This window comes from Pollicipes pollicipes, unplaced genomic scaffold, assembly GCF_011947565.3.
Source record: "Pollicipes pollicipes isolate AB1234 unplaced genomic scaffold, Ppol_2.1 Scaffold_4881;HRSCAF=5763_pilon_pilon_pilon, whole genome shotgun sequence".
Taxonomy (NCBI): domain Eukaryota; kingdom Metazoa; phylum Arthropoda; class Thecostraca; order Pollicipedomorpha; family Pollicipedidae; genus Pollicipes; species Pollicipes pollicipes.
Window position 1 is genome coordinate 57,976,792 of NW_023596576.1, and position 21,511 is coordinate 57,998,302.

At 53.3% G+C, this 21,511-nt stretch overlaps 1 protein-coding gene across 2 annotated transcripts; it reads left to right on the forward strand.

The window, feature by feature from the left end:
* The first annotated feature begins 406 nt into the window (after positions 1-406).
* LOC119101459 (TGF-beta-activated kinase 1 and MAP3K7-binding protein 2) lies at positions 407-20,255 on the forward strand. Of its 2 annotated transcripts, XM_037224800.1 has the most exons (9): positions 407-503; positions 8,682-8,817; positions 9,661-10,075; positions 12,024-12,154; positions 13,321-13,417; positions 14,349-14,414; positions 14,864-14,977; positions 18,155-18,202; positions 19,930-20,255. In XM_037224800.1, exons 2-9 carry the CDS (start codon positions 8,716-8,718, stop codon positions 19,944-19,946), a joined length of 990 nt encoding a protein of 329 aa, XP_037080695.1. In that variant the 5' UTR covers positions 407-503; positions 8,682-8,715; the 3' UTR covers positions 19,947-20,255. The 2 variants fall into 2 exon arrangements, with proteins under 2 accessions (XP_037080695.1, XP_037080696.1); XM_037224801.1 differs by lacking the exon at positions 18,155-18,202.
* Positions 20,256-21,511: the final 1,256 nt, after the last annotated feature.

A 21,511-nucleotide genomic window follows, 5' to 3' on the forward strand; every position in this document is an offset into this window, starting at 1 on the left:
CTTGTTAAAAAAAGTGCATGTGAGCGGTGAATAAATACTTTTTGGAGTTGAATGAGTTGATTTTCAGACGAAGATGCCACAACCAAGGCCGAAAAGGTGGCATGGAGTTGAACAAAAGGCGGTATTATACAATTACGTCATTTTTCGTCGTACTGGACGGACAAATTGTGATCTATATTCGGTTGCTATACATTACAAGCTGCTGACAGCTAAAATCGAGTCGGTTAAGTAAAACAAAATGAAGCACAAATTTCACATCGTTTCAAATGATTCTATTTGGGGCAGATGTTAGGAGAAATAGTATGGGAACGAAATGACGTCATCAACTTTATTTGCCTCATTCGTCTGCTTACAACTGGCGCATAAGAGACAATGTTAGATGTTACTTAGCATTCTTGGCGTTTATGATTTCTGTCATGTGTTGGCAGCAATGTGGCCTGGTTTGAGTGGTCTATTAGGTGGTTGGTCTGCGCAATAAGCCACTCTAAATTGCGCCGAATGAGGTAGGTGGTTTTCAGCCATAATTTCAAATGAACAGTTTGCAAGCGCCGAGGACCTTGCATTACATGTTGGGCCGCCAGCACAACCTCATCTTACAATTACGGCTCGGAACTATGTGCTTGCGTCTGGCCATGCACGGGATACTATGTAATTTTTTATACAATGTGTCATCTTATTCTATCATTTCGTTTTTCTGTCATTGAGGTTCACAAAAACACCGGACAATACCTTTCCTCAACATGCCTTACCCCAAGTTCAATGTCTAGGTCTGTCTGTCTTACTTCATCCTATCAAAATAGATCTAGATTTATTTTTCCTTCTTGTGTCAGGTATTTGGTCATATTTTTGTGGCACTTAGTTGCTTTGTTGGACTGTATTTATTGCTTTTTATGTTTGTCACATAATGCCAGACAACTAGGGTGAATTGGGTTAATTGTGTTAATAGTGAGCAATTTTTAGTGTATTCCACACCATCTTACAAAAATTATAACAAACACTGATTTTTAACAGGCATGGGGCATAAATTTAATGTCCTCCTCCCCTATGCTGTTTGAAGCACATGAACAAGATGTGGGGAGCTTTCTCAGCATTATCTCAAAGTCACCAGGAGAGTGCTGCACTTGGGGCAGTGTGGCATCCTATGTATCAATTATATTGCATTCTCAGTAGCAGCTGTAAATAACTGTACAAGAGTACCCAAATGATGCTTATGAGGCATGATCACAGCAAAATCAGGGTTTTCTTCAAGTACTTCACCTTTTTTAGAAGAAGAAAAATCTCCACCGCGAGCGTTTTACGCGCAGTGCGGCACGGGCTCAACCAGCTCGCGTTAGCAGGATTGCCCGACTTTGAAATCATACAATCCAAACGACATCTTTAGCACCAAAAGTAATGAGCAGGCAATTAACACCATTCACTACGTCGTTTCGACCACTGCTACTCACAATGCTCGCATGATTGCCTATCATCTTTAAGAAATAACCATCTGATAATATAATAATTTCGGCCACAAACAGGTCATATGATTTTTAACACGCAGACAGCCGACGATTTATAGCATGTACTAAAAGGGCAACATAAGCACCAAATTACGTACATTCGAGCAATCAAGAAAATTATCCCAGTTCTTCACATTCGTGTCTCGAGTTGATGTTTCCAAACAGACAGCACAGAGAAAAACCCAACAATGTCGGCGGAAATGAAGCATTTCCGGCATTCTTAAAAAACGGACCAAGCCACGGGAACCAAACACCGAAGCCAAGCCAACGTTTTCGGTGCGGTACATTGACGTCTATTAGCGCAGTGCATCTCATACACGAGTCCGGATAATGTGATTCACACTTATTAGGACCAAACACATCGTGACGACATTGTCGCTTAAACTACAACACTTGGGTTCAATTAATATGACTACTCCGTTGCCGTGACATGCTGCAATCATGTGCAGAGGGACTGTCGTAGTACCCTCTTAAAGTAGTGCACCTCCTGTACAATTCCAACGAGCAAGGCTTGAAATCGCTCTGACATCTAGAGACATACTCTGCCGAGATCATATGCCAACAGCCACCCTAAGGAAACGGATCAAGCCTCGGGAAACGAAGACTGAAGCAAGGCCAGCGCTTTCGGTACGGTACATATACGTCTGTTAGCGTAGTGCACCTCACACACGAGTCCGGATAATGCAATTCACACCTTTAGAACTGAACACGTCGTGCTGACAATGTCGATGGAACTGCAAGACTTCGGTCCGATGAATAAGACTCATGCATTGCCGTGAGATGCTGCAATCATGTCGTGCAGAGGGACTGTCGTAGCACCCTCTTAAAGTAGTGCACCTCTTGCACAATTCCAACGAGCAAGGCTTGAAATCGCTCTGACATCAAGAGACATACTCCGCCGAGATATTATGCCAACAGCCACCCTACGGAAACGGATCACGCCCTGGGAAATGAGGACTGAAGCAAGGCCAGCGTTTTCGGTACGGTACATATACGTCTATTAGCGTAGTGCACCTTATACACGAGTCCGGATCATGCGATTCACACTTATTAGGACCAAACACATCTTGCTGACGATGTCGGTGGATATGCCAGACCACGGTCCGATGAATAAGACTCATGCATTGCCGTCAGATGTTGCCATCATTGGCGGACGGACTGCAGTAGCACCCTCTTCAAGTAGTACACCTCTTGTATAATTCCAATTGGCGAGACCTAAAAACCACTCTGACATCCAAAGACGTTCTCTGCCGAGATAATATGCCAACAGCCACGCTAAGCAAACGGACCAAGCCCCGGGAAACGAAGACTGAAGCAAGGCCAGCGTTTTCGGCACGGTACATATACGTCTGTTAGCGTAGTGCACCTCACGCGAGTCCGGATCATGCGATTCACACTTATTAGGACTAAACACATCTTGCTGACGATGTCGGTGGATATGAAAGACTTTGGTCCGATGAATAAGACTCATGCATTATCGTCAGATTTTGCCGTCATTGGCGAACGGACCGCAGTAGCACACTCTTCAAGTAGTACACCTCTCGTATAATTCCAATTGGCGAGACCTAGAAACCGCTCTGACATCCAAAGACATACTCTGCCGAGATAATATGCCAACAGCCACCCTAAGGAAACGGACCAAGCCCAGGGAAACGAAGGCTGAAGCAAGGCCAGCGTTTTTGGTATGGTACATATACGTCTGTTGGCGTAGTGCACCTCACACACGAGTCCGGACAATGCGATTCACACTTATTAGAACTAAACACGTGCTGACAATGTCGATGGAAATGCAAGACGTCGGTCCGATGAATAAGACTCATGCATTGCCGTGAGATGCCGCCATCATGTCGTGCAGAGGGACTGTCGTAGCACCCTCTTAAATTAGTGCACCTCTTGTACAATTCCAGTGAGCAAGGCCCGAAATCGCTCTGACATCCAGAGACATACTCTGCCGAGATGATATGCCAACAGCCACCCTAAGAAAACGGACCAAGCCCCGGGAAACGAAGACTGAAGCAAGGCCAGCGTTTTCGGTACGGTACATATACGTCTGTTAGCGTAGTGCACCTCATACACGAGTCCGGATCATGCGATTCACACTTATTAGGACCAAACACATCTTGCTGATGATGTCGGTGGATATGCAAGACTTCGGTCCGATGAATAAGACTCATGCATTGCCGTCAGACGTTGCCATCATTGGCGGACGGACTGCAGTAGCACCCTCTTCAAGTAGTACACCTCTTGTATAATTCCAATTGGCGAGACCTAGAAACCACTCTGACATCCAAAGACGTACTCTGCCGAGATAATATGCCAACAGCCACGCTAAGCAAACGGACCAAGCCCCGGGAAACGAAGACTGAAGCAGGGCCAGCGTTTTCGGTACGGTGCATATACGTCTGTTAGCGTAGTGCACCTCACACACGAGTCCGGATCATGCGATTCACACTTATTAGGACTAAACACATCTTGCTGACGATGGTATAAGGTACGCTGCGCTTATAAATATATATGTACCGTACCGAAAACGTTGGCCTCGCTTCGGTCTTCGGTTTCCGGGGCTTGGTCCGTTCTCTTAGAATTGCTGTTGACACGTTATTTCGGCACAGTGTGTCTTTGGATGACGAAGCCGTTCTTAGGTCTCGCCAACGAATTATGCAAGAGGCGCACTACTTTAAGAAGGTGCTACTACAGTCTGTCCGCACATGATGGTGGCATCCCACGACAGTGCATGAGTCTTATTCATTGAATCAAACCATTGCAGCTCAGCCGACATTGTCGGCACAATGTGTTTATTTCTACTTAGTGTGAATCGCGTTGTAAGGACTCTTGTTTCAGGTGCACCGCACGACTAAACGTATATGTACCGTACCTAAACCGTTGCCTTTGTTTCGGTCCTCGGTTCCCGGGGCTTGGCTTTGTTCCTCAGGGTTCGTGTCGGGATGTTATCTCGGCGGGGTGTGTCTTTGCCTTTCAGAGTGGTTTTTAGGTCTCGCCAATCGGAATTATACAAGAGGTGTACTACTTTAAGAGGGTGCTACTACAGCCTGTCCGCACATGATGGCAGCATCTCACGGCAATGCATCAGTCTTATTCATCGGACCGAAGTCTCGCAGTTCCACCGTCATTGTCAGCACGATGTGTTTAATTTCCATAAGTGTGAATCGCCTGATCCGGACTCGTGCATGAGGTGCACTGCGCTAATAGACGCATATGTGCCGTACCGAAAACGCTGGCCTAGCTTCAGTCTTCGGTTCCAAGGCTTGGTCCGAATCCTTAGGATTTTTATTGGCATATTATCTCGGTAGAGAATGTCTTTGGATGCCAGAGCGGTTTTTACGTCCCGCCAATTGGAATTATACCAGAGGTGTACTACTTGAAGAGGGTGCTACTGCAGTCCGTCCGCCAATGATGGCAACATCTGACGGCAATGCATGAGTCTTATTCATCGGACCGTGGTCTGGCATATCCACCGACATCGTCAGCAAGATGTGTTTGGTCCTAGTAGGTGTGAATCGCATGATCCGGACTCGTCTGTAAGGTGCACTGCGCTAATAGACGTATATGTACCGTACCGAAACGCTGGCCTTGCTTCAGTCTTCTTTCCCGGGGCTTGATCCGTTTCCTTAGGGTGGCTGTTGGCATAATATCTCGGCAGAGTATGTCTCTGGATGTCAGAGCGATTTCAAGCCTTGCTCGTTGGAATTATGCAAGAGGTGCACTACTTTAAGAGGGTGCTACGACAGTCCCTCTGCACGACATGATCGCAGCATCTCACGGCAATGCATGAGTCTTATTCATAGGACCGAAGTCTTGCAGTTCCATCGACATTGTCAGCACGACGTGTTCAGTTCTAAGGGTGTGAATCGCATTATCCGGACTCGTGTGTGAGGTGCACTACGCTAACAGACGTATATGTACCGTACCGAAAACGATGGCCTTGCTTCAGTCTTCGTTTCCCGAGGCTTGATCCGTTTCCTTAGGGTGGCTGTTGGCATATTATCTCGGCAGAGTATGTCTCTGGATGTCAGAGAGATTTCAAGCCTTGCTCGTTGGAATTGTACAAGAGGTGCACTACTTTAAGAGGGTACTACGACAGTCCCTCTGCACGACATGATGGCAGCATGTCACGGCAAACGGAGTAGTCATATTAATTGAATCCAAGTGTTGTAGTTTAAGCGACAATGTCGTTACGATGTGTTTGGTCCTAATAAGTGTGAATCACATTATCCGGACTCGTGTATGAGATGCACTGCGCTAATAGACGTCAATGTACCGCACCGAAAACGTTGGCTTGGCTTCGGTGTTTGGTTCCCGTGGCTTGGTCGGTTTTTTAAGACTGCTGGAAATGCTTCAGTTCCGCCGACATTGTTGGGTTTTTCTCTGTGCTGTCTGTTTGGAAATATCAACTCGAGACACGAATGTGAAGAACTGGGATAATTTTCTTGATTGCTCGAATGTACGTAATTTGGTGCTTATGTTGCCCTTTTAGTACATGCTATAAATCGTCGGCTGTCTGCGTGTTAAAAATCATATGACCTGTTTGTGGCCGAAATTATTATATTATCAGATGGTTATTTCTTAAAGATGATAGGCAATCATGCGAGCATTGTGAGTAGCAGTGGTCGAAACGACGTAGTGAATGGTGTTAATTGCCTGCTCATTACTTTTGGTGCTAAAGATGTCGTTTGGATTGTATGATTTCAAAGTCGGGCAATCCTGCTAACGCGAGCTGGTTGAGCCCGTGCCGCACTGCGCGTAAAACGCTCGCGGTGGAGATTTTTCTTCTTCTAAAAAAGGTAAAGTACTTGAAGAATACCAAAATCAGTGCACCTTACACCTTAACATAATCAACACCTGGCATGGAGTGCACATCCCTATGCAATGGTTTATTATATCATGTGCACTTGAAATGAAGTGTGTCTAAGATGCTGAACATATATCAAATTACCTGAATGCCATGTATGCATGGGGACTATATATTGACTGGCAATGGTGCATCCATTTTAAGTGTGGTCCAGGATTGATGAACCCTTAAAAAGCATCTACTTTTTATTTTGCATGCATTTTTTTGCTGGTGCTCTTTTTATGTTAAACATATTCAGTTCCTTAAAAAATTGTATGCTCATATTTGAATGTTATGTGGGACACATTTTTTGCATGCTCTAAGAATTTGACAATGACTTTATTGTCACATGAGTAGGGACCTCAGGTGTTTCCTGTTAAATTTGCATCTTGTCAAGTTTTGACATAAACACACTGCAACAACATATCTTATAAATTTGTCTTTTTAACAGCAATATGTAGAATGACTTCCGATGTTGTTTCATATGGCTGTCCTCTGTGTAAATAGCATAGTTAAAGGGACTTTTCTTCCAGTCAGTTCATTTAAGTTGTTACTTAGAACATTTCAGCCAGTTGCCTTTGCCCATCATCAGGTTTTTGGCTTTTCTGTTCTACCCCTGATAGTTACCTTCCTGTGCTCCCACTGCCAACTGAAAGCAGTTGGCCTGTTTCACCTTTATGGGATCTTATACAGGTGCATGGACATCATAAATGCAGCTCATGTTCTGAATGGGCATCCATTTTCTGACATTGGTGGTGGTCTGCCATTATGGCATGCTACTTATAGGGGCTGCTGTGATGTTGCAGTACCCAAGTATTCTCTGAATCTTCTCAGACAGGCATGGACTGTGTGGAGGCAATATTGTCATATGGCTTGTGTTAGCATTGTTCTATACTGATAGGCATTCCAGGCATCCACATGATGAAAACCTTTGTGAAGCATTTCTTTGACACCTCCCATTAAAACAGCTCATCTTTTTTTCTGACTGCGCCACCCAGTGCCTCCCTGGACATGGTAGGGCTCAACGGCTCAAAGTCGGCTCTCTGGCTGGGCTCAAAGTTGTGGTAGTGGCCAGGTGCCGTTGTTGGTTTGTGGTCTAATAATGCTGTAATCCAGTTCATGTGTAAGCTGAGGAATGGCCCAGGCATTGTCTTGTTTTCCTATTGCTCCATCAGCAGCTGAAATGACAGGCACAGACCATGAATGTGACTCAGGAATGTGTTTGTACTGCTAGAAGACAAACATGTCCCATCAAAGCACAGCCATGTGCATACATGGTGCTGGCTCCATCGACATACTGTGGGCACATTTGGCAATCACCACTGTATGGGATGAGCCCACCACCTTACTCCCTGTCTGTTGGTGGCATTAGCTGTCTTACTGGGAGGCTGTTGCACTTGCAGAAAAATATTTGCAGCTTTGTGGTGTTTTGTGTTGGACTTGTCATTTTTTCATGAAAAATTGTCATCTTCCAACTTGTTTCTAATGATGGGTGGAATTCCATCTGGTATAGCTTTGGTGAACAAACTCATGATGTTAATGGTCATTAGTTGCATGTCACAAAGCAAAGACATATTTTCTATCACTGAGACATAAGGGCTGAATTTCTTTGCCTACAATGCAGACTTCCAACTCTAGGGTGTGATAATCTTGACCAGGAATAAGGAATAGCTCAGCAGATGGCAAGGTGGTTGCCACCCCATACCCCAATGGTCCCAATTGTGTTTGGGATTTTCAGTGGGCACTACTTGTGCTGAAGCTGGCTTGGATGTTGTTTCAGCTTTCTGTATTGCACATCTGTCAGTTACACTTTTACTACTTTGAGTACCACTTAGAAGCACTGTGCTCTTTTTCTATATTCTTTGGGATTTCTGTGTGTTGTCATTCGGCTGCTGGCATAGCATGGTTCTGTACCGTAGTGCATGTTGCGCTGCCTACAAGATGTTTGAGCCTTCATCGTTATCTGTTACATTGATGGGAACCACAGGCCTCAATACTGATGTTGGTAGGTGGAGATACTATAAAGATACATTTGCACAGAATGTTTGGGTTGAGGTGTAAGGCCAGGTGAAATATTTATAAATTTGCATTAACACCTCATCCCAAACATTCCAAGCATTCTCTAGATCTTCTGTATGTAAACATGATGTACAGAGTGATATGGGGCGCATCTTCCTTTGTAAAAGGATTCTTTACATCCCACCATTTTGTCTATTGCAAAGTTTGAGTGCTGTACAACTTTTAAAATTTTGAAGCCAGATTTTTGAAGGCGATTAGAAGCATGCAGTAATAAAGGCTTCAGAAATAATCATACCCTGCGTGTGTGATTCCAGAGGCTCGTGACTGCAGTGCACCAAGCCAGCCAAGATGGCTGATCCCACCAGTGTGGTACAGGCTCAGATATTTCACAAGCTGAAGCAACGGTTTACCCATGTCCCTGATGAGCACATCAGAGAAGTCATGCATAAGGTAAGGCAATCTGCAGGCAGCTCCATTTGGCAGGTTTCATTCACCATGTCTGTGTTCTTAAAGTAATGATGATGATGATGATGATGATTTGGGGTTTTAGGGCACGTCAACTGCTGTAGGTCATGCAGCGCCCATGTTCTTAAAGTAATGTTGTCTGGATCACTGGAATGAGTTATGTTGGGCTCATAGCCATCCTAAGTGGAAGTTGTTGCCAGGGTGTTGATTCCATCACTGCGAGGTCTGGGCTACTGGAAAGTTATATTCCAGTCTGTGGATTGATACCTACCTGGCTAGTGTAGCCAAGTAATGTACATGCCTGATGTGGTGCTAGTAATGCTGTTTTAATGTCGTGAGTTTTTTAGCATCGTTTTTAAGGACAAGACAGCTGCCTGGATGTAACGTCTTCCCTCATTGTATTGGGGTTATGATGCCTTAGGTGACGACTGGACCCTCTTGGTGTCGTGCCCCACTTCCACCTTGCACACCGCTCGCTGTGCTCCGAAACAGGCTCCTGCTCACCACTAGGCCACTAGGATGGCACGTGTCCAAGGATGGTGAAAGGCAAGGTCGGCTCGCCGCCTGCAAGCTGTCCGTTTTAGTCCTCTTACCACGCTCAGGGTCGCTCGATCACACGTGGTTTTACGTGTGGTGTAGGATGTCAGGCATTAATCCAGTCAAGTGGTCAAAATATTGGTGTTCCCTCATAGTATGCTGCTTTCTTATAGGTATTCATGATCAGCTGGGATGTCATGCTAAACTGTATGTGCAAGAGCATGTCCTCAACCTGTTCCCAAATGTATGTTACAATTGTATGATGGTACAGCACGTCATGCTTCTCCCCAGCACCACTACAACGAGGTGAAGTGCTGCGACCTGCTGGAGAACTACGAGGTGGACACGAGCGTGCTGGCGGCGCCGCTGGCGCAGAAGTACCACCAACTGTCGACGACGGCACGCCACGCGGTGGGCATGCTGGCCAGCATGGAGCCGAACACGGCCGCCGGCATGACGTCCACAGCCCGGCTGCTGCACGACATGAACCAGCCGCTGGAGGACGTGCGCATCGGCGGCCGCCGCGTCGACCTGACCGACACCCCGCTGAGCTTCCAGCGGACGCCGCTACGCAGCAGCACCGGCGCGCTGGCCGCCGGCCACGCGGAGGAGCCGCGGCCACGGCACAGCTCGACGCCGACGGCGCGTCTCTCGCCCGGCGGCAACCTGCGACCGCTTGGAAGGGCCGCCACCGCCGGCCAGGAGGGTACGCTCGCGCCGCCGCTGGCCAGCGGCGCCGGCACTGCCATCGATTTTCAGCTGCGCGCCTCGCTGGCCGACCTGCAGGGCACGTCGCCGGCGTCGTCGCTGTTCTGGTCGGACCCGGAGCCGGGCTTCCGCACGAGTTTCAGCATTTCCATAGGCGACGGCGTTGGCGGCGGCGGCGTGTCGGCCTTCCGCGCGGGCGTCTCGCCGATCCGCGCCGCGCTGCAGTGGCGCTGCGACGCGCGGCGGCGCGACGCGCTCTCGGCGTCGCCGGTCGGCTCGCCGGCGGCTGCGCGGCGCCGCCTGTACGCCGCCGACCCGGAGCGAGGCGTGGCGCTGGTGCCGTGCTCGCGGGCGCTGGTGCGGCCCAACGTGGCGCCGCCGCCACTTATCTCGCTGGACGGCGGCTTCGCGCCACAGGCCGAGCTGCGGCTGTCGCGGCTGGCCAGCGCCGGCGCGCTGCAGCCGCCGGCCGCCTGCCGCTGCTCGCACCCGCGCCAGCGCCAGCGCCAGCTCCGCCTGGCCGACTCGGCGCTGGTGCACACAGGTCAGACGGACCGGCCGCCGCGGCCGCAGCCGCAGACGCACGCGGCGCCGGCCCCGCCGTCTAACCGGGCCGGCGCGCTGATAACCCTGTTTGGTTTCGTGAGTGTGGTCGTTCCATAGTGGTTTTGTCGCCGGCCGGCTGCGGCCAGCGGTCCGCTGCGTTCGGTCGGCTGCCTGGCGCGGCGCGGACGGCCTAACGCTTCGTCTTGGTCACTCACCGTTTGAAATGTGTGCCGAGAACAGCGTCCAGCCTGCTGTGTATGCTTTGTACGGAGCGCACGGTGTTGCGTGTGTCGTTGATGTAACGGCGCGGGGTGCGACCTCGCCAGTTTGCTTAACTCATTTGAAATGTACGACCGTTTTTCACGTTTTGTGTTTCATAACATCTGTCCGAAATGTGTTTTTTTTTCTCGAATCCCAGTGCTGTTCATTTTTTATGTTGCATCTTTTGACATGGCATTGATTGCAACATATGGGCTAGTGAAAATCATGCCTCCCGCCTTTGTTCATGCCAGATTCGCTAGCATGCTCAAGGTTCAAACGTCTGTGCGCTTTTTAGAGAACTAATTATGTATTGTTACATTGTCAGACATTCGTTGTCGTGTTCAGTGAGTGCGACTAAAGCCTTTATGATCACCATCCTATTTTTCGAACGACCCTCATGTGTCGGGCCAGTAGACTTCACTATTGAACTGTGTCCACTCCCAATGTACTCCCAAATGCAGCCAGCGAATGCGTGTGAACACGGAGGCTTGGGACCATGGGGCAAAATGTGTCAGTTGGATCTCTTGCTTCCCTATTATATATATATATATATATATATATATATATATATATATACATATATATATATATATATATATATATATATGTATATGTATATTGTGCATGTAATGCCCGGCATTTCGACTGGGTGTAGTTTTGACATTAAACCCTATGCTAAGCAGGGCTTGTCGGATGAACCCTAACCTCACCATCCGATCGTGGTAGGTCAGTTCAACGGCAGAATCTGGTGGCGAAAGTTTAAGGTGCCCTTATGCTCGACACGGGTCTGCCCCGCCCTCTAACCTCACCTGACTGAGCGGCTCCTGCCACCGACCGCAGTTCATCCCAGCCATGGGCTAGTAGCGAGCGCCGAAGCGACTCAAACCCATCCATTCCGTTACCGGCACGTTTGGGGTCAAACGCTTTAGCTAATTGAGCTACGGGGTGGACACTATGACCATTGATGTACTGTGTATCATTGGTCGACCCGGCGGCATGCCTCAGCACATGCAAGTCAAAAAACCTTCCACGGAGTCAATATCCGGTTCCTCAATTCACGACAACCTCGTCCATGTCTCGTGCAGCTGTCCCCTCTGGGGGCGTGTTTCGCTTAACGTGCCCCTCCTGTCGGCCGGCAGCGCTCATCAGCCGCCAGATGGAGGCTTACAACAAGCTGTACGCCGAGGTGGAGCGGAACCGGCGCATGCACAGCCAGCTGCTGGCCGACATCGACGGGCTGCACTCGCAGCTGTCGCAGAAGGCGGCGCAGGTGGGCCCGCGCTCGGCGCACCCGGCGCCTGCAGCTGAGGCCCGGGCCATACGAGCCCCGGACTGGTGGGGCCTCGGTCCGCTGGAGCCTTGGGCCGATGAGGCCGCGGGCCGTACAGTTAATTTTTTTTTGGGAGGGGGAGGGGAGGCAGGCCCAGCCAAGTCAGTGCCCGGACTGTAGACGATGGGACCCAACCCAACGCGTGGGCTGCACCGGCGGCAGACTGCCGCGTGTTCACTGCCAGTGTTGTCATTTCGTGTCGTGGTGTGGCACTGCGAAGGCTCACGGAGGACGCGGGCCCGGGCTCCGGACCAGCGAGGTCGACGGGCGGCACTGGTAATGGACCAAGCGGGGCTCCGTCAGCTGCTGTCGAAGGCTCAGACGCGTCGGTGGACCGCCACTTGCAGTGACATGCACATGTGGCCGTGCGGCCGGTACCGGTCTGTGGATGCGGTGCGGGCTCGGCGCGATTTCGACGGGCGGACGGGGCGCTGGACGCCATGTGTCCCTCGTGTGTTTCAGCTACGCGTGCTCCCGCTCCCTTGTTGGCAAGCGTTGACCCAGTCTCTCGGAGGAAACCCTTGCCGTGGCCACGTGACCTGTGGCGTATGTGCCTGTCAAGCTGGCCCGCTCCTTATTAGGACGAGGAAATGCTCGTCATGTTCGCAGTGCTACTCGGTTGCCCTGTTTTGTATTGTTTTTCATTACATTTTCGGTTCCCGTTGACGACCAGAGTTGGACCGACGTTCCAGAAACACAAAGGCTCCTGTAAATTGTTGGCGGGATTTGAACCAACCGTAGTGGCCTCGTTTGCGCTTACGTCATGGTCCATGCAGCTTTTTACGGCAACTGGGCAGAGCGATTGCCATCGCAGGATGGGCACGTGTTAAACACACGCTACGGCCGTCCCGGCGTGAGCGCAGTGCTACGCGTGTTCTACCACAGCTGTCGCCCGTGTCACCGTGGAAAGTCGACATCCCCGAAGCGGTGACCGCACGCTATCATCGCGGCGGGCTCGGTCCGCGCTGCGAGTGCGACTGTTTTGCGCCGGGGTGTGTGCGGTCGGCCAGCCACGGCGGGCCTGCGTTGTGACGCCGCGTGTGGCGTGGTCGGCCAGCCACGGCGGGCCTGCGTTGTGACGCCGCGTGTGGCGTGGTCGGCCTCAGGAGGACGAGAAGGACCGGCTGGCGGAGGAGAACGCCAAGCTGCAGCGCGAGTGCGACGCCATCTCCACCGACATCGACAACCTGCGGCGGATGCGCGGTGAGCGCCGGCCGGGCTCGGGCGGCGGCCGCGCTCGCTCCGCGGCGGCGCGCTGGTCGGCGCGGCCAGTCGGAGCTCCGAGATCGTGGGGCAGTGCGGTCGCTGCTGTACTCACGGTGGCGGTAGCGGAGGCGTGCTGTCGGACACCTCACCTGTATCCGATGGGATGTGGATCGCCACCGGTGTACATCGATGTGGGCTCTCATTTAAGGGAACGCTCCCCATTCGAAGATATTGAAAGGGTGAAAAAGCTCACTTATAACTAATGGTATACTTTCTATGGAAAAGACTTCCAGACAACACAAAATCTTTGTTGAGAAAATATGTCCCTTCATTCGTCATTGTTTAATTACGTCACCACACCTTGCACAACCGATTGAGAGCCGGTTGACGGCAGTGATGCACGGAAATCGTGCTCACCAACGCCAGGTATGAACGACTCGACAATTATGTTTTTCTGGGCCTTCATCGCCACATGGATAATGGAAGGACAGGATTTGAATGACGTTATTGTATCGACATGGATGCCTGGGTGAACCGGAAATAGTCTCCCGGAAAAAGTTTGCACATCTTCACGGGCGTGTAGCTCAGAAGCCAGAAAGGCGTAGGTCCGAATAAGGGTGTGGACTGGAGCTGTGGACCGCGCTGAATAATCTTCAAGATGGCTATTTCAGTTCAAAACCCAATACAAATGTGTGACACTCCCTTTAAATCTTTATGACCTTGGGGATTCTTCGAAAGTCAGCAGGTTTGTCTCCCAACGTGCACGTTTGTTTAATTCATCTTGACCCCATAAAACGCATTAATGACGTAATTTACTCGCCTGTGGGTGTCACAGAAGAAATGTGTCGTTCAGCGCCGCCACGCCGCCGCCCATGTTGTGAAGGCCGGTTGGAGCGGCTGGCATTAACCACTGCTCGGTCGTGTTCAGGCCGGCTGCAGTCTCCGGTCTCGCCGGGCTCGTCCTCCAACAACCACCGGCCCAGTAGCGAACCCGGTGAGAATCCAGCTCCGCGCCGCGTCTGAGGCCGAGCGGCGCGGCTGCCTCTGACGTCCTGGAGCGGCGGGTCATGGGCGACAGGACGTCACCCGTCCTGTCGCCCATGACCTGGGTGTCGGCCGGGTGACGTGATGTGTCGGTTGGTTGATATAATGTCGGCTGGGTGACTTAATGCGCCGGCTGGTTGACATGATGTACCGGCTGGTTGGTACGATGTGGCGGCTGGGTGACATGATGTATCGACTGGTTGACATAATCTATCGGCTGGTTGACATGATGTATCGGCTGGTTGACATTACGATGTCGGCTGGTTGATACGATGTGTCGGCTGGGTGACGATGTATCGGCTTGATGGCGTGTTGTGTCGGCGGGTGCGGTTTCGGGTGCGGGTCCACAGCTCATGAGCCCTGCTGGCCCCCCCCCCCCCCCCACTCTTGGACTTGCAGGGGCGGAGGACGACCCTGCCGAGGGACCGCAGTGGCCGTGTGGCTCATGCACCTTCCTTAACCACCCTGCCATCTCCGACTGCGAGCAGTGCGAGATGCCGCGCATCGTATTAGGTGAGCAGCCGGCCTGGTGTGCCGGGCCGCCGCCAGAGGTGCCCCTGTCGCCTCGCCGCCCCGGCCCACACAGCAGCGCAGGCGGTGGGCCCGCCGGCTTGGCCGTGTCCGTGGTCTCAGCGCGGCTTCACGTGCCAGTGTCATCGTCACGCGCGGCTTGATCGGCTTTGGTGCAACCCTCCCGGAGATCGTAGTTCTTTTCTTCCCACGAGCAAGTACGGGACCTTCAAAAAATGGCGTCATCGTCAACACCATGTTTCAGTTGGCTTCCCAAAAGTGGTGGCAACAGTTTCGTCACCAGATAGTCACACCTGGAACTTTGTCAAGTATGGTGGCATTGCAGACAATCAGCATACACCACTATCACTCGCTTAGAGCTAGCTATAGCACTGTTGGTGCGCGAGCCAGAATCAGTGTTGACAGTTCCTTCGAGGCCGTCTGAGTTTGTTTTCATTACCAATTCATGTACACTGAGACACTTTGAGTACTTGTAAGTGCTAGGGGCAATTCACTGGGCTATTGGTTAATGTGTGGCAGTCATTATTATCAAAGTTACAGACAGACTGTGAGAACTCGCGAATTATCAGCGGTTGTGGTTCTATGATGCGATATTTCCAAATATTGTGTTTATATGACAGTAGTCACAATCAACCATACCCGACATTAACTTCACAGTCACCAGAACCTGACGGTGACTCCATGGCCCCCCGCACCTGGCGGTAGCATCACACTCACCCGTGCCTGACGGTAACACCATGGTCACCCACATCTGACGGTAACACCCCTCACCCGTACCTGACGGTAACACCATGGTCACCCATACCTGATGTTAATACCATGGTCGGCCACACCTGATAGTAACGCCACACTCACCCGTGCCTGACAGCATTACCACACTCACTCTGACCTGACGGTGACATCACACTCACCCGTACCTGACGGTAACACCATGGTCACCCGTACCTGACGGTAACACCATACTCACCCTTACCTGACGGTGACATCACAATCACCCGCACCTGGTGGTAACACCTCACTCACCCTTACCTGACGGTAACACCATGGTCATCCGTACCTGACGGTAACACAACACTCACACGTGCCCGACAGTATCACCACACCCACCCGTGCCTGACGGTGACATCACAATCACCCGCACCTGGTGGTAACACCACACTCACCCTTACCTGACGGTAACACCATGGTCATCCGTACCTGACGGTGGCATCACACTCACCCGTACCTGACGGTAACACCATGGTCACCCATACCTGACGGTAACACCACATTCACCCCTACCTGACGGTAACACCATGGTCACTCGTACCTGACGGTAGCATCACAGTCACCCTTACCTGACGGCAACACCACACTCACCCTCACCTGACGATAACACTATGGCCACCATTACCTGACGGTAACACCATGGTCATCCGTACCTGACGGTAACACCACACCCACCCGTACCGGAGGGTAACACCACACTCACCATTACCTGACGATAACACCATGGTCACCTGTACCTGACGGTAACACCATGGTCACCCGTACCTGACAGTAACACCACACCCACCCTTACCTGACGGTAACACCATGGTCACCCGTACCTGGCGGTAACACCACACCCACCCGTACCTGACGGTAACACCACACCCACCCGTACCTGACGGTAACACCATGGTCACCCGTACCTGACGGTAACACCACACTCACCCTTACCTGACGGCAACACCATGGTCACCCGTACCCGACGGCAACACCACACCCACCCGTACCTGACGGTAATACCATGGTCACCCGTACCTGACGGTAACACCACACTCACCCTTACCTGACGGTAACACCATGGTCACCCGTACCTGACGGTAACACCACACCCACCCGTACCTGACGGTAACACCACACCCACCCGTACCTGACGGTAACACCATGGTCACCCGTACCTGACGGTAACACCACACCCACCCGTACCTGACGGTAACACCACACCCACCCGTACCTGACAGTGCCGGCCGGCCGTCGCGGCGGCGTCCGTCAGTGCCACTCGCCCGGCCGGCCGCTGACGGCGCGCCAGCCGCTGACGGAGCGATAACATGTTTGTCGTGTAGCCGGCGGCGCGCTGTTTTGACGTGCGACGGCGGCGACGTCTGTCGGCACCCGGTCACCGGCTGCTGGCCGACGGAGCCGCGGGCGGCGGGACCCCGGCTGAAGGGACCGCTGCCGGCCGGGAGGGGTCGGCTCAGCAGCGACACAGCGAGCCCTGGCGCTGGCAGCACGCTGTCCGGGTGGCACTGCTGCCGGCTGCCGGCGGCCGACACGAGTCCTGGGCTGACACACGCGGCAGCGCCGGCTCAAGCTTGCTAAGGCAGCGGTGTTCACGGCGGTGTCCGGCACTCCTCTCTCCCGCACCGGAGTCGGGCGGCGAGATCGCTGCCGTCCCGCCGTCCGACCACAGTCCTCAGTCAGCCAGGGTACCCCACAACACAGGAGACGAGCAGGACTGACCAAATATCCCAACCGATGCGCTTCTCAGCTGCGCGAGATGATTGGCGACGGTTGACAGTACACACCCTTTTTTGAACGGGGATGCACACTTCGTCTTGTTGTATGCTTTAATTTTGTTGTAATTTTGTATGTAGCACCCGCACAGAAGTTTGTGGTGCATCAATTGCTTGCGTTCAAACGCAAGAGCAGCTATTTTCTAATTGTCAGCCGTCGATATGGGCCATCACGAGCATCTCGCACTTATTCCAAACGGGGTTCTGCCCCGCTTTCCCTTCCTGTCGGTATTCTAGTGGTAGAGGTCGGCGCTTTGAGATTCATATCAGTTCTTGTCCCACGTGCTTGTCATAGTGCGGCGCGGCGTGCTCGGCATGGGCTCTGTGCTGCACCACCGTTGTGCTCCCTGTTAGGCGCCGTTCGCCGACTCAAGCGACTAGTTTTCAGTTGTTTGCCGGTGCGCGAGGTCGTCTGCTTCTCTGTGCTTCCAGCGCTCTGTATGTGTGCAGCTGTGCTTTGGCCGCCGCTCAATCGGTGCGGGGCCATCACCACTCGCTGTTGTGCTCGTAACGCAGCCGCGACGGCTCCGCCGGCGGGCGGCCGCCAGCGCCTGCGCGGCGCGCGACCGGCCGACGGTGCGCGTGCGACGCCTGACACCGCGCCCGCTCTGTGTTATAGGCACCTACGGCCAGGGCGCCGGCTACGGCCGGCCGCGTGTCCAGACAAGTAAGCCGCCCCCGGTCGGCCACTGGGGCGCCCGCAGCTGCCCCGCCGCCGGCGCACGGGGCTGAACGGGCAGACAGGCTCGCCTTCCCTGTCTCCCTCCCTCCCTGCCTTGCATCCTTCTCGGGATCCTTCATTCCCTCCCTCCCTCTCTGTCTGCGTTGCTGCCTCCCTGCCTCCTTCCCCGCATCCCTCCCTCCCTGCCTGCCTGCCTCCCTCCGTGCCTCCTTCCCCGCAGTCCCATGCTCTATCCCTCCCATCATGCCTGCATGGCTTCCTCCCTCCCTCCCTCCCTCCCTCCCTCCCTCCCTCCCTCCCTCCCTCCCTCCCTCCCTCCCTCCCTCCCTCCCTCTATGTCTGCCCGCCTCCCTCCGGGCCTCCCTCCTCATCATTTCACCCTCCCTCTTTTCCCCCTTCTATCCCCCCTGTCTGGCTGCCTCCCACCGTGCCTCCTTCCCCGCATCCCTGCCTCCATCCTTCCGCCCTCTCTGTCCCTCCCCTCCGACCGCCGCCTCTGCAGCCGCCGTCTAGGGCTGAGCTTATATATAATAAGACAATTTGGGGCAAAGCTGGGACACGGATCAGATTAGTAAGATGTTTTTCTTACGTGAGCGTCGTTGACCTTTACAAAATTAACCCGCCATCGTCTCTGATTTGATGTGCGGTGAGTGCGATCTGCGTCCCTCCACGCTGTCTGCGCAAGCGTGTATGGTGCAGCGTAGCCACATGTCAGCCTCGTGTGCCGGCCGGGCGTCGGCGCTCGCGCCGACCCTGCTAACCTGCTGCTCCCCCCTCCCACGCCACTAACACCACCAGCGCGCCAGCTGTGCGTACTAACACCGCCGGTCTGTAGCTGGACGCCGAGCGGCGGCCGGCAGCGCTGGCTGGCGCCGTCGGGCCGGCCGGGCTGGCTCCCGGCCGCTGCTGGGTCGCCGGGGTACTAACATGGCGCGGTCACCGGCAGCAGCCGTGTGTTGTGGGGCGCGGCGGGCGGCAGACAGGCCGGCCAGGCAGGTCGCGCTGACGGTGACCTGGTGCAGGGTCAGGTCGCGCCGTTCGGGTGCTTTCGTGGGCATGTCCGGCCGGGAAACCATGAGCTTGCGGAAGACAGGCGGTCTGGTTACGCTCCTTAAATTTGATGGTGTTCAGATTTATAAGGACTGTCGTGTCTCGCTTTGAGTTAAACCTTGAGTGGTAAAATGCATTGGCCATGGTCGCTTGTGTTCAGCCATCCGGTGACACCCGAGGCGTAATAATGGGCGCCATATAACAAGCGCAGTCGAAGCGCCTTATAACCCAAATAATCGTGGCCATCATCACGGCGTGTTACGTTATTTGTTCTGTAGGGTATTTGTGACGTTCCATGACACAATGTCATGGTCCTGTATACTATCAAAAGGACCTTATTCATTCGTATCTTCAAAGAAGAAATTACTGGAGACTACTTACCTTAGTTTCAACAACGCTTTCCCGGACAAACCTGTTGGCCAGGCGGCATGCATGCGGTGATTTGCGGGACCTGTATTACTTCAGATGGGCTTTCCATTCCGCAACCTTAACGCCTTGCCTTGCCATTCTCCACTCATGTGCTGTGACTCACCACACGTGCTTAGGAACGTGACCGCTTGAATTTGTGCTTCGAAACTCTGCGTCTCAAGCAAAACGACAAACTCAAATTATCCAAATCAACTACCTACTCACATTTACCGTGACCAACCCGTTCCTTTCAGACCTGAACGTCACATAGCGGTGCGACGCCGACAAGCCAGCCGGCCTCCGCACCGGCCGAGGCGTCCTGTCGGACCTGGCCGTCCGTCAGGCGACGTCATCGGCTCCACTGCCGCGATCCGCCGGCGAGCTCGCGGCGGACTGCGGCGCCACCCCCACCGGCGTCCACCTGACCCAGGCCGTCAGCCGGGAGAATCTCAGGCGGTCAACGCGCGGTGCCTGGCGCCGACGCGGGCCGCGCGAACCATGCTCCGTCCTAGGTGCCTGCGCGCTGAACGACCGGCGCTGCTCTGTCGCCGGCGCTCAGCGGTCTGTCCGGCGCTGCTCGGTGTCGTCAGCAGGCGTGCCGTCCGGCGCTGCTCTGTCGCCGGCGCTCAGCGGTCCGTCCGGCGCTGCTCGGTGTCGTCAGCAGGCGTGCCGTCCGGTGCTGCTCTGTCGCCGGCGCTCAGCGGCCGTCCGGCGCTGCTTGGTGTTGTCAGCAGGCGTGCCTCCCGGCGCTGCTCTGCCAGCGGCGCCGCGTCGGCCGACAGCGGGCCGGCAGCAATAACGGAATGCCGGCGGTCCAGCCACGTCTTTCGGGCGGTGTTCGCCGACGGCGGCTCACCTGATGCCGCGGGTCGGCCGGCGACGGGTGTCGTGCGGCTCCGGTGGAGCGGGTCGCCGCGTCCACAACCGTGATAATATCGTTGCTCCTGCGCGCGCCGACGCCTTCGAAGTGGGCCGCGCGCCGTGTGGCCGGGGACAACAGCAGAGATTATGTATCCGTTTGATGAGCTTTTGCATTTTTACCACTAATGTGCCTGCCGAGCGCCGGGTTTTTATTTTACACATGTCCTACGTGGGTGTCAGATAGCAGATAGGTACGTGGGGTGCTGCTTGCCGTTCTGGAGGATATTTATTACACTACCGCATATTCAGTATAGCTCTGTTGTCGTGCAGCGCCTGCAAACGAGCAGCTGGGCGAGCTGTGGGCCGGCATTGGAGGTCATTGGTTCGCTGGCAGTCACCCTCGGCTCACCAGGTAGTGTCATGAGATGAACGTGCCGAGCTCAGTGGCTAATATGGAGTGAATGGGGACGTGGTGCAGTATTGTGCATGGTTCATTTTGTGTTCAAGTCGCGAATTTATGCGCGTTTGGGCGCTTCTATGTCGTTGATTTTGGAAAGACTTTAACCAAAGCAGTGTGTGCTCTGTGATGAATAAAAACGCAAGGAGTGACGTACGGCTTTATCTTGTAATACACAATGGATATTGCTGGAGCTCAGCGGATGGAGTGCCTTTGAACCCGATGCCCTGATATGATGGGAAATGCAGGGTTTGGGCTCGTAGAAAGACAGGGTTGCACATTTCCGTTATGCTCGGCCTGCAGTTTGTGAGGCAAGAATGTAAACTCGTGTAAATTGTATGTATTTAGTTGTTGCATTGAAGTGAGCTTTGGACTAATAAGGCCTGTGTCGTCGCATGACGAAAATCGCATTGGATGCAACCATGATCACGAAATGTCACCAAGCTGCGACCGCTGATGCGACTAGGGCGCAGATCACGCCAGCAACCGGAGCATCGACGAAACGCCGAACACAGAGG

What these genes read in the sequence shown, in the direction of transcription:
- LOC119101459 (XM_037224800.1), top strand. Translation starts at nt 8,716, where the DNA reads ATGGCTGATCCCACCAGTGTGGTACAGGCTCAGATATTTCACAAGCTG. An exon ending in TCAGAGAAGTCATGCATAAG is followed by an intron (nt 8,818 to 9,660) that starts GTAAGGCAATCT and finishes GCTTCTCCCCAG; the next exon opens with CACCACTACAACGAGGTGAA. An exon ending in CGCCACCGCCGGCCAGGAGG is followed by an intron (nt 10,076 to 12,023) that starts GTACGCTCGCGC and finishes GTCGGCCGGCAG; the next exon opens with CGCTCATCAGCCGCCAGATG.